The sequence below is a fragment of the Oncorhynchus gorbuscha genome, unplaced genomic scaffold (assembly GCF_021184085.1).
Source record: "Oncorhynchus gorbuscha isolate QuinsamMale2020 ecotype Even-year unplaced genomic scaffold, OgorEven_v1.0 Un_scaffold_383, whole genome shotgun sequence".
Classification (NCBI taxonomy): Eukaryota; Metazoa; Chordata; class Actinopteri; order Salmoniformes; family Salmonidae; genus Oncorhynchus; species Oncorhynchus gorbuscha.
This window is the reverse complement of record NW_025745232.1, coordinates 684022-696467: the sequence shown is the minus strand read 5'-3', so window position 1 is coordinate 696467 and position 12446 is coordinate 684022. Positions and strand designations below refer to the sequence as shown.

The 12446-nt window shown below is 41.7% G+C and overlaps 1 protein-coding gene and 1 long non-coding RNA gene across 2 annotated transcripts in view; both read left to right on the top strand.

The window, feature by feature from the left end:
- The first annotated feature begins 4291 nt into the window (after positions 1–4291).
- Positions 4292–6635, top strand: LOC124018052. The gene is made up of 3 exons (XR_006835555.1): positions 4292–4516; positions 5205–5243; positions 6556–6635. It is a non-coding gene; the product is annotated as an uncharacterized LOC124018052 (long non-coding RNA).
- A 5628-nt stretch (positions 6636–12263) lies between these two features.
- The window catches only part of LOC124018034, a 3095-nt gene continuing 2912 nt past the window's right edge, over positions 12264–12446 (top strand). The window contains exon 1 of the mRNA XM_046333284.1: positions 12264–12398. Within this exon, the coding sequence (XP_046189240.1) occupies positions 12264–12398 (135 nt within the window). The remainder of the gene's footprint in view (positions 12399–12446) is intronic.

Below are 12446 nucleotides of genomic sequence, written 5' to 3'. Positions count from 1 at the left end.
CCTGTTCTCTTGGGACTGAAACTACCAATGCCAGACAGTTGTACGAGCACCTGTTCTCTTGGGACTGAAACTACCAATGCCAGACAGTTGTACGGGCACCTGTTCTCTTGGGACTGAAACAACCAATGCCAGACAGTTGTACGGGCACCTGTTCTCTTGGGACTGAAACAACCAATGCCAGACAGTTGTACGAGCACCTGTTCTCTTGGGACTGAAACTACCAATGCCAGACAGTTGTGAGCACCTGTTCTCTTGGGACTGAAACAACCAATGCCAGACTAAGTTAATGACACCTGTTCTTTGGGACTGAAACAACCAATGCCAGACAGTTTACGAGCACCTGTTCTCTTGGGACTGAAACAACCAATGCCAGACAGTTGTAAGCACCTGTTCTCTTGGGACTGAAACTACCAATGCCAGACAGTTGTACGAGCACCTGTTCTCTTGGGACTGAAACTACAATGCCAGACAGTTGGGGCACCTGTTCTCTTGGGACAAACTACCAATGCCAGACAGTTTACGAGCACCTGTTCTCTTGGGACTGAAAAACCAATGCCAGACAAAACCTGTTTGGGATTTCAATGCCAGACATTTTAATATTCTGTTCATTGGGACTGAAACACAATGCCAGACAGTTTTACGAGCACCTGTTCTCTTGGGACTGAAACCCAATGCTCAGACAGTTGTACGAGCACCTGTTCTCTTGGGTGAAACCTATTCAATGCCAACTAAACTAACCTGTTCTCTTGGGACTGAAACAACCAATGCCAGACAGTCTGTAAACCTGTTCTCTTGGGACTGAAAAACCATTGCCAGACAGTAGAAGCACCTGTTCTCTTGGGACTGAAACAACCAATGCCAGGACGAGCACCTGTTCTATTGGGACTGAAACTACCAATGCCAGACAGTTGAAATAACACTAATTAATGACATTGTGTTTTTGTATTTTTATTTTATTAAAACATCGAGGAAATGAATGATGGCTGAACCTGCAAACCTATCTGTATCATTTATGGGTCATTCCACAAATTCAGTGCCTTTTTCAGAAGTTAAAAAAAAAAAAAAAAAAGTTTGATTTCACCTCATTTTTAATATTCTGTCATAAAGACAATTCAACGCCAGAAAATGTTCCCCATCTCAAAGTACTCAATTCAATGCCAACTAAACTAACCTGGTTTGATCTCATTAGTAAATCTGCCTTAAATCCCATTGTGACAGTAGAAGGAAAGCTTTTGTAAAGGGAAATTTTTAAATGCAAGAATCAAAAAAATGTTTAATTGTTAAAACATTTTTGTCTTATCTATGGGTAAAAAATAACTACGGCAATTTTCCACCACAAAACGCCAGAAAATGGCCATAAATTTTTGGGGTGTTTTAAGACGGTTTTAAATCTTCCTAGAAGAAGTCGCAGTGGGTGCAAAGGGGGGGCGTGTCAAAATGCAGAATTATGTCACTTTAACAAGTCTTTATTCATGTAAAAAAAAAAGTAATTATTGTAGAAATAACTCACCATGTGTACAGCTGTCAAAATCAGAAGGTGGGGGCGGGGCACCACGCATTTAGTTTGTTTTACCCCCCCCCCCCCAAAAAAAAAAATCAGATGGATTGAATTTTCCATCTATATTAAAAGGGAGCTTCATTTAATATAACAGGCTTTTTCTAAAAAAACATCTACATAAAATATAAAAGGGATGCAAAAGGACCTTATTTCGTGGAATGACCCTCCATATGAACATACAAGCATTGTGTCAAAAACTCTACAGATGGAAAAAAAACAAGTTTCAGTCCCAAATAGCACCTTTTTCCCTTTTTTATAGTGCACTACTTTTAACCAGAGCCATATGGGTCCTGGTCAGAAAGGAGTGCACTACAAAGGGTACCATTTTAGGATGTAATTTAGGACTTTCTTTTAGGTAATTGTATGATATGTAAATGAGCACAAAGAATGCCAGGGCACAACTATTCATGCAACACTGATTGATGATTTACACCAAATTCAGACGACTGTAAACTTCTGTTACTGAATCCTTCGCCCAAGTACTAGTATTTGTGTTTTTAACCGTGTGGTTAATGAATTAAACTGTAAAAAAAATGAACACATATATATATATATATCGACCTTAAGCTCATGGAAATAATGTGATGTGTACTTTTCATCGTTGTGAATAAATTGTATCGATATCTTTTAAATGCGACCAAAGACCACTAGTAGTGCTATTTAATACAGTACCAACAAACAAACAAACAACACATTAAATAAATAGAAAAATGTATTCAGTCACTGTTATTCATTCAGGGTAAAAGACCCACTGGGCCTAGAATGGTTGAATCAATGGTGTTACCACGTCATGTCAATGCAATTACTTTGAACCAAACGCGCAATAGACGTTGAATTAGACTGTCTGTGCTCAGTGGGGAGCGTCTGCTAAATGACTCAAATGTAAATACAGCTTGTTCCAAATGGCACCCTATTCCGTATTTAGAGCCCTATGGCACTACGTATTTTTAGACCAGAGCCCTATGGCACCCTATTCCGTATTTAGTGCACTACTTTAGACCAGAGCCCTATAGAACCCTATTCCCTGTTTAGTGCACTACTTTAGCCCAGAGCCCTATGGCACCCTATTTCGTATTTAGTGCACTACTTTAGACCAGAGCCCTATAGAACCCTATTCCCTATTTTAGTGTACTACTTAAGACCAGAGCCCTATGGCACCCTATTCCGTATATAGTGCACTACTTTAGACCAGAGTCCCGTGGCACCGTATTCCCTATTTAGTGCACTACTTTAGACCAGAGCCCTATGGCACCCTATTCCCTACATAGTGCACTACTTTAGGCCAGAGCCCTATGGCACCCTATTCCCTATTTTAGTGCACTACTTTAGACCAGAGCCCTATGGCACCCTATTCCCTATTAGTGCACTACTTTAGACCAGAGTCCTGTGGCACCGTATTCCCTATATAGTGTACTACTTTAGACCAGAGCCCTATTGGTCCTGGTCAGAAGCACTATATAGTGAATAAAGCCCTATTGGCAGGCTACACTATAGTGAATAAAGCCCTATTGGTTCTGGTCAGAAGTAGCAGGCTACACTATAGTGAATAAAGCCCTATTGGTTCTGGTCAGAAGTAGCAGGCTACACTATAGTGAATAAAGCCCTATTGGTTCTGGTCAGAAGTAGCAGGCTACACTATAGTTAATAAAGCCCTATTGGTTCTGGTCAGAAGTAGCAGGCTACACTACATAGTGAATAAAGCCCTATTGGTTCTGGTCAGAAGTAGCAGGCTACACTACATAGTGAATAATGCCCTATTGGTTCTGGTCAGAAGTAGCAGGCTACACTACATAGTGAATAAAGCCCTATTGGTTCTGGTCAGAAGTAGCAGGCTACACTATATAGTGAATAATGCCCTATTGGTTCTGGTCAGAAGTAGCAGGCTACACTACATAGTGAATAAAGCCCTATTGGTCCTGGTCAGAAGTAGCAGGCTACTCTATATAGTGAATAAAGTCCCATTTACATCCTGACATTCTTTCCCTTTTGTTATTGTTTTAGACATTTGAATATCCCATGTGATTCCATTAAATTATTTTATTGTAATAAAATATAATCTATTACATGTGATCTTTTTGCGTATAGTCCTTGTGCCGTTTTGTTCTTACTTTACAACGTCGTTTCCATCAACTAGTGACAAAAGCCGTTGTTTAGTTGAATCGGGTATGTTTGTGCTGGGCTTGGAACCAAAATGTGCACACCCAGTGAGATTTATTGTGAAGCACTGGGTTTCTATGTTATATGAGTGCCATCTGGCGAATGCAATTAATAAAATAATATGAATCTAGTTGTCTTAATTTGAAATTAGGTATAGTTTTAACAGTGAGTTGTTTTTTGTAATCTAGCAAATTGTATTTTCGGCTCACAGGGTTAACTAGCTCTGTGCACTAACTTTCACTGGTAAATGCAAACCAATATCTCACTTTTTATTTATTTTATTTATTTATTTTATTTCCTTTATTTAACCAGGTTTCACATTTGGACCTGGCCAAGATGCAAACGACAATACAACGACACAGAGTTCATAAAACAAACATTCAACTTTGTGAATAACATTTTAATCTACAGTTTAGGCTACAATTATGCTGTGAGGTGTAACTTCACTCCTAAAGCAACCACTCTACTGTAGTTTATGGATTATAAAAGCGTGGGAATGGAGTTACAGTTTCACCTTGTGGGAGAAAAAAAAAACGAGCATAATCTCGCGATAGACCAAGTCCAACCCCATTCTTGTCTATTGTGAGAGTTTTTCTATTCTCGCGCGATTTCGCAACTTTCCCACGGCTATTGTGGCGTCTGCCCTCTGTCCGCCTCTCCTCTCCCTTTTTTTTTTCCTACTCTCGTTTACATCTGTTCCCGTTCTTCTGTTCGTCCCAGCGGCGGTGGGAATGGATTTGAGATCTCGCGATTGTTGGGACTTTAGAAGTTCCAGTGGAAAATGGCGCCCGTTGTGACGGGGTAAGTGTTGAAATTCAGAGCAACAAAAAAAAAAAACAATATGAAAGGAAAGAACCGTTTAAAAAGTTAACTTTCTTTGTTTTTTTTGGGGTAAACTTGAGTTTCCTAACCACTTTGTTACACTCGTTTTTGTTAGATAGCTTTGAAAGTGCTTTATTTAATTGGCGTCGCGCACTTATTGCTACTTTTGTGTCAATGTTAAGTGCGGTGTTAGCTAGCCACAACGAAAAGCTAGCCAACTAACTACCTCTTTTTATCCGCCAGTAATAATATATCTAACTATTTTATTTATTTTAGCTACATTTTATGTCCAGATCACCTAGTCATTATGGATTTGCTGAGTTCAATTAAACAATGTTTTTATATTTGTTCAATGTTGCCTATTTCATTTTTTACTAATCATGTAAAGTAACAAAGACAGTATTAAGTCGTATTTGTCCGACAAAAAAAACTGGCAACAAAGTTAGATTTTAACTTCACTGATTTGAATCGTTCACTATTATTATTATTATTATTATATTATATGCCACCTGCAGCATAATTCAAATATACTGTGTTTTTCTTCATGGTAACACTCACCTGTTAATAGTCATGGTGTTTGCTAGAATTGTGACAACTTTATAATTAAACTTTATCTAGTATAATGTGGAGCTGATAGAAAAGTACCTCGTTTTGTTTTCTTCAACAGGAAGTTTGGTGAGCAAGCTCCACCGCAGCGCCTGACGAGGTAAGGAAACGTTCCCACCACACGTTTCATAACTCGTCGGTCTCATTTAAACGTGAGAAACGTCTAGCTTCCACCTTCACAGCGTTTATATTACTAAGGTGTAGAGCCACTTATCCACATTCATTTCTTCCACTTTGCCATCAGATTTATTTTACACCCGTTTCTATATTACACACCATTCATACTGCAACTCAAGTGTCTAAGAGCATTTATTTATTTTATTTAACCGGGCAAGTCAGTTATGAATATATTCTCATTTACAATGACGGCCTACGGGGGTTAACTGCCTTGTTCAGGGGCAGAAGCACAGAACTTTTTTACCTTGTCAGCTCTGGGATTCGATTTAGCAACCTTTCGGTTACTGGCCCAACGCTCTAACCACTAGGCTACCTGCCTCCTCTAACCACTAGGCTACCTGCCTCCTCTAACCACTAGGCTACCTGCCTCCTCTAACCACTAGGCTACCTGCCTCCTCTAACCACTAGGCTACCTGCCTCCTCTAACCACCAGGCTACCTGCCTCCTCTAACCACTAGACTACCTGCCTCCTCTAACCACTAGGCTACCTGCCTCCTCTAACCACTAGGCTACCTGCCTCCTCTAACCACTAGGCTACCTGCCTCCTCTAACTAACTAGGCTACCTGCCTCCTCTAACCACTAGGCTACCTGCCTCCTCTAACCACTAGGCTACCTGCCTCCTCTAACCACTAGGCTACCTGCCTCCTCTAACCACTAAGGCTACCTGCCTCCTCTAACCACTAAGGCTACCTGCCTCCTCTAACCACTAAGGCTACCTGCCTCCTCTAACCACTAAGGCTACCTGCCTCCTCTAACCACTAAGGCTACCTGCCTCCTCTAACCACTAAGGCTACCTGCCTCCTCTAACCACTAAGGCTACCTGCCTCCTCTAACCACTAAGGCTACCTGCCTCCTCTAACCACTAAGGCTACCTGCCTCCTCTAACCACTAAGGCTACCTGCCTCCTCTAACCACTAAGGCTACCTGCCTCCTCTAACCACTAAGGCTACCTGCCTCCTCTAACCACTAAGGCTACCTGCCTCCTCTAACCACTAAGGCTACCTGCCTCCTCTAACCACTAAGGCTACCTGCCTCCTCTAACCACTAGGCTACCTGCCTCTGTGTGGTTCTGTACCCCGGTGAATCTATGTGGCTCTGTACCCCTGGTGCCGCTATGTAGCTCTGTACCCCGGTGGTTCTGTATCCCGGTGCCTCTGTGAAGTTGTCGACAGAACGTTCTTGTTTGATTGTGTTCAATAAATGTTGTCTGAACGTTGTGTTTTTCCCCCTATAGAGAGGCCATGAGAAACTACCTGAAGGAGAGGGGAGACCAGACCTTACTCATACTACACGCTAAAGTGGCACAGAAGTCTTATGGCAACGAGAAGAGGTCTGTATGAGAGAGAGAACGGTATTCATGGTGTCTCTGTATAAGAGGGAGAACGGTATTCATGGTGTCTCTGTATGAGAGAGAGAACGGTATTCATGGTGTCTCTGTATGAGAGGGAGAACGGTATTCATGGTGTCTCTGTATGAGAGAGAGAGCAGTATTCATGGTGTCTCTGTATGAGAGACAGAATGGTATTCATGGTGTCTGTATGAGAGTCAAAACGGTATTCATTGTGTCTCTGTGTGAGAGAGAGCAGTATTCATGGTGTCTCTGTATGAGAGACAGAACGGTATTCATGGTGTCTCTGTGTGAGAGAGAGAGAGCGGTATTCATGGTGTCTCTATATGAGAGAGAGAGAACGGTATTCATGGAGTCTCTGTATGAGAGAGAGCGGTAATTCATGGTGTCTCTGTATGAGAGAGAGAGAACGGTATTCATGGTGTCTCTGTGTGAGAGAGAGAGTGGTATTCATGGAGTCTCTGTATGAGAGAGAGAGCAGTATTCATGGTGTCTCTGTATGAGAGAGAGAGAACAGTATTCATGGTGTCTCTGTATGAGAGAGAGAACGGTATTCATGGTGTCTCTGTGTGAGAGAGTGGTATTCATGGAGTCTCTGTATGAGAGAGAGAGCAGTATTCATGGTGTCTCTGTATGAGAGAGAGAGAACAGTATTCATGGAGTCTCTGTATGAGAGAGAGAGCGGTATTCATGGTGTCTCTGTATGAGAGAGAGAGAACGGTATTCATGGTGTCTCTGTAGTTGATAGTGTGTGTATTCATGGTGTCTCTGTAGTTGATAGTGTGTGTGTATTCATGGTGTCTGTAGTTGATAGTGTGTGTGTTCATGGTGTCTCTGTAGTTGATAGTGTGTGTGTTCATGGTGTCTGTAGTTGATAGTGTGTGTGTGTTCATGGTGTCTGTAGTTGATAGTGTGTGTGTGTTCATGGTGTCTCTGTAGTTGATAGTGTGTGTGTGTTCATGGTGTCTCTGTAGTTGATAGTGTGTATGTGTTCATGGTGTCTGTAGTTGATAGTGTGTGTGTGTGTATTCATGGTGTCTCTGTAGTTGATAGTGTGTGTGTTCATGGTGTCTCTGTAGTTGATAGTGTGTGTGTGTTCATGGTGTCTGTAGTTGATAGTGTGTGTGTATTCATGGTCTCTGTAGTTGATAGTGTGTGTGTGTTCATGGTCTCTGTAGTTGATAGTGTGTGTGTTCATGGTGTCTCTGTAGTTGATAGTGTGTGTGTATTCATGGTGTCTCTGTAGTTGATAGTGTGTGTGTATTCATGGTGTCTCTGTAGTTGATAGTGTGTGTGTATTCATGGTGTCTCTGTAGTTGATAGTGTGTGTGTATTCATGGTGTCTCTGTAGTTGATAGTGTGTGTGTTCATGGTGTCTGTAGTTGATAGTGTGTGTTCATGGTGTCTCTGTAGTTGATAGTGTGTGTGTGTATTCATGGTGTCTCTGTAGTTGATAGTGTGTGTTCATGGTGTCTCTGTAGTTGATAGTGTGTGTGTGTGTATTCATGGTGTCTCTGTAGTTGATAGTGTGTATTCATGGTGTCTCTGTAGTTGATAGTGTGTGTATTCATGGTGTCTCTGTAGTTGATAGTGTGTATTCATGGTGTCTCTGTAGTTGATAGTGTGTGTATTCATGGTGTCTCTGTAGTTGATAGTGTGTGTTCATGGTGTGTCTGTAGTTGATAGTGTGTGTGTGTTCATGGTGTGTCTGTAGTTGATAGTGTGTGTGTATTCATGGTGTCTCTGTAGTTGATAGTGTGTGTTCATGGTGTCTGTAGTTGATAGTGTGTGTGTGTGTATTCATGGTGTCTGTAGTTGATAGTGTGTGTATTCATGGTGTCTGTAGTTGATAGTGTGTGTTCATGGTGTCTGTAGTTGATAGTGTGTGTGTTCATGGTCTCTGTAGTTGATAGTGTGTGTGTGTGTTCATGGTGTCTGTAGTTGATAGTGTGTGTGTGTTCATGGTGTCTGTAGTTGATAGTGTGTGTATTCATGGTGTCTGTAGTTGATAGTGTGTGTGTTCATGGTGTCTCTGTAGTTGATAGTGTGTGTGTATTCATGGTGTCTGTAGTTGATAGTGTGTGTGTGTTCATGGTGTCTCTGTAGTTGATAGTGTGTGTATTCATGGTGTCTCTGTAGTTGATAGTGTGTGTGTGTTCATGGTGTCTCTGTAGTTGATAGTGTGTGTGTGTATTCATGGTGTCTCTGTAGTTGATAGTGTGTGTGTATTCATGGTGTCTCTGTAGTTTGATAGTGTGTGTGTATTCATGGTGTCTCTGTAGTTGATAGTGTGTGTATTCATGGTGTCTGTAGTTGATAGTGTGTGTGTGTTCATGGTGTCTCTGTAGTTGATAGTGTGTGTGTATTCATGGTGTCTCTGTAGTTGATAGTGTGTGTGTTCATGGTGTCTCTGTAGTTGATAGTGTGTGTATTCATGGTGTCTCTGTAGTTGATAGTGTGTGTATTCATGGTGTCTGTAGTTGATAGTGTGTGTGTTCATGGTGTCTGTAGTTGATAGTGTGTGTGTGTTCATGGTGTCTGTAGTTGATAGTGTGTGTGTGTTCATGGTGTCTGTAGTTGATAGTGTGTGTGTATTCATGGTCTCTGTAGTTGATAGTGTGTGTGTTCATGGTGTCTGTAGTTGATAGTGTGTGTGTGTTCATGGTGTCTGTAGTTGATAGTGTGTGTGTGTTCATGGTGTCTGTAGTTGATAGTGTGTGTATTCATGGTGTCTGTAGTTGATAGTGTGTGTGTTCATGGTGTCTCTGTAGTTGATAGTGTCTGTGTATTCATGGTGTCTCTGTAGTTGATAGTGTGTGTGTGTATTCATGGTGTCTGTAGTTGATAGTGTGTGTATTCATGGTGTCTCTGTAGTTGATAGTGTGTGTATTCATGGTGTCTGTAGTTGATAGTGTGTGTGTGTGTATTCATGGTGTCTCTGTAGTTGATAGTGTGTGTATTCATGGTGTCTCTGTAGTTGATAGTGTGTGTATTCATGGTCTCTGTAGTTGATAGTGTGTATTCATGGTGTCTGTAGTTGATAGTGTGTGTATTCATGGTGTCTGTAGTTGATAGTGTGTGTATTCATGGTGTCTGTAGTTGATAGTGTCTGTGTATTCATGGTGTCTGTAGTTGATAGTGTCTGTGTATTCATGGTGTCTGTAGTTGATAGTGTGTGTATTCATGGTGTCTGTAGTTGATAGTGTGTGTGTATTCATGGTGTCTGTAGTTGATAGTGTGTGTGTTCATGGTCTCTGTAGTTGATAGTGTGTGTATTCATGGTGTCTCTGTAGTTGATAGTGTGTGTGTATTCATGGTGTCTCTGTAGTTGATAGTGTGTGTATTCATGGTCTCTGTAGTTGATAGTGTGTGTGTATTCATGGTGTCTCTGTAGTTGATAGTGTGTGTATTCATGGTGCCTGTAGTTGATAGTGTGTGTATTCATGGTGTCTCTGTAGTTGATAGTGTGTATTCATGGTGTCTCTGTAGTTGATAGTGTGTGTATTCATGGTGTCTCTGTAGTTGATAGTGTGTGTATTCATGGTGTCTCTGTAGTTGATAGTGTGTGTATTCATGGTGTCTGTAGTTGATAGTGTGTGTATTCATGGTGTCTGTGTGTGTGTGTGTGTGTGTGTGTGTGTGTGTGTGTGTGTGTGTGTGTGTGTGTGTGTGTGTGTGTGTGTGTGTGTGTGTGTGTGTGTGTGTGTGTGTGTGTGTGTGTGTGTGTGTGTGTGTGTGTATTCATGGTGTCTCTGTAGTTGATAGTGTGTGTGTGTGTATTCATGGTGTCTCTGTAGTTGATAGTGTGTGTGTGTGTATTCATGGTGTCTCTGTAGTTGATAGTGTGTGTGTGTGTATTCATGGTGTCTCTGTAGTTGATAGTGTGTGTATTCATGGTGTCTCTGTAGTTGATAGTGTGTGTGTTCATGGTGTCTCTGTAGTTGATGGTGTGTGTGTATTCATGGTGTCTCTGTAGTTGATAGTGTGTGTGTATTCATGGTGTCTCTGTAGTTGATAGTGTGTGTATTCATGGTGTCTCTGTAGTTGATAGTGTGTGTATTCATGGTGTCTCTGTAGTTGATAGTGTGTGTGTATTCATGGTGTCTCTAGTTGATAGTGTGTGTGTGTTCATGGTGTCTGTAGTTGATAGTGTGTGTGTATTCATGGTCTCTGTAGTTGATAGTGTGTGTGTATTCATGGTCTCTGTAGTTGATAGTGTGTGTATTCATGGTGTCTGTAGTTGATAGTGTGTGTATTCATGGTGTCTGTAGTTGATAGTGTGTGTTCATGGTGTCTGTAGTTGATAGTGTGTGTGTGTTCATGGTGTCTGTAGTTGATAGTGTGTGTGTGTTCATGGTGTCTGTAGTTGATAGTGTGTGTTCATGGTGTCTGTAGTTGATAGTGTGTGTGTTCATGGTGTCTGTAGTTGATAGTGTGTGTGTGTGTTCATGGTGTCTGTAGTTGATAGTGTGTGTGTGTTCATGGTGTCTCTGTAGTTGATAGTGTGTGTATTCATGGTGTCTGTAGTTGATAGTGTGTGTGTGTGTTCATGGTGTCTCTGTAGTTGATAGTGTGTGTATTCATGGTGTCTCTGTAGTTGATAGTGTGTGTGTACATGGTGTCTGTAGTTGATAGTGTGTGTGTATTCATGGTGTCTCTGTAGTTGAGTGTGTGTGTTCATGGTGTCTCTGTAGTTGATAGTGTGTGTATTCATGGTGTCTGTAGTTGATAGTGTGTGTGTATTCATGGTGTCTGTAGTTGATAGTGTGTGTATTCATGGTGTCTGTAGTTGATAGTGTGTGTGTATTCATGGTGTCTGTAGTTGATAGTGTGTGTGTATTCATGGTGTCTGTAGTTGATAGTGTGTGTGTATTCATGGTGTCTGTAGTTGATAGTGTGTGTGTATTCATGGTGTCTGTAGTTGATAGTGTGTGTGTATTCATGGTGTCTGTAGTTGATAGTGTGTGTATTCATGGTGTCTGTAGTTGATAGTGTGTGTGTATTCATGGTGTCTGTAGTTGATAGTGTGTGTGTATTCATGGTGTCTGTAGTTGATAGTGTGTGTATTCATGGTGTCTCTGTAGTTGATTGTGTGTGTGTGTGTGTGTATTCATGGTGTCTCTGTAGTTGATTGTGTGTGTGTGTGTGTGTGTGTGTGTGTGTGTGTGTGTGTGTAGTGTGTGTGTGTGTGTGTCATGGTGTGTGTGTGTGTGTGTGTGTGTGTGTGTATTCATGGTGTGTGTGTTGTGTGTGTGTGTGTGTATTCATGGTGTGTGTGTGTGTGTGTGTGTGTGGTGTCTCTTCTGCCCTCCTCCTTGTATCTATCTGATGGGCTGATCTGTCCTGTATGTTCCTCTGTCCTCCTTGTATCTATCTGATGGGCTGATCTGTCCTGTATGTTCCTCTGTCCTCCTTGTATCTATCTGATGGGCTGATCTGTCTGTCCTTTAGGTTCTTCTGCCCTCCTCCTTGTATCTATCTGATGGGCTGATCTGTCTGTCCTTTAGGTTCTTCTGCCCTCCTCTTTGTATCTATCTGATGGGCTGATCTGTCTGTCCTTTAGGTTCTTCTGCCCTCCTCCTTGTATCTATCTGATGGGCTGTGGCTGGAAGAAGAAGACGGAGGAGATGGAGAGAGAGGGCTGTTCAGAGCAGGAGGCTCAGCCCTGTGCCTTTATAGGGATAGGAAACAGTGACCAGGAGATGCAGCAACTCAACATAGAGGGGAAGGTAAGGGACACACACACACACACAGAGGGAGAGTCACACTGACACACA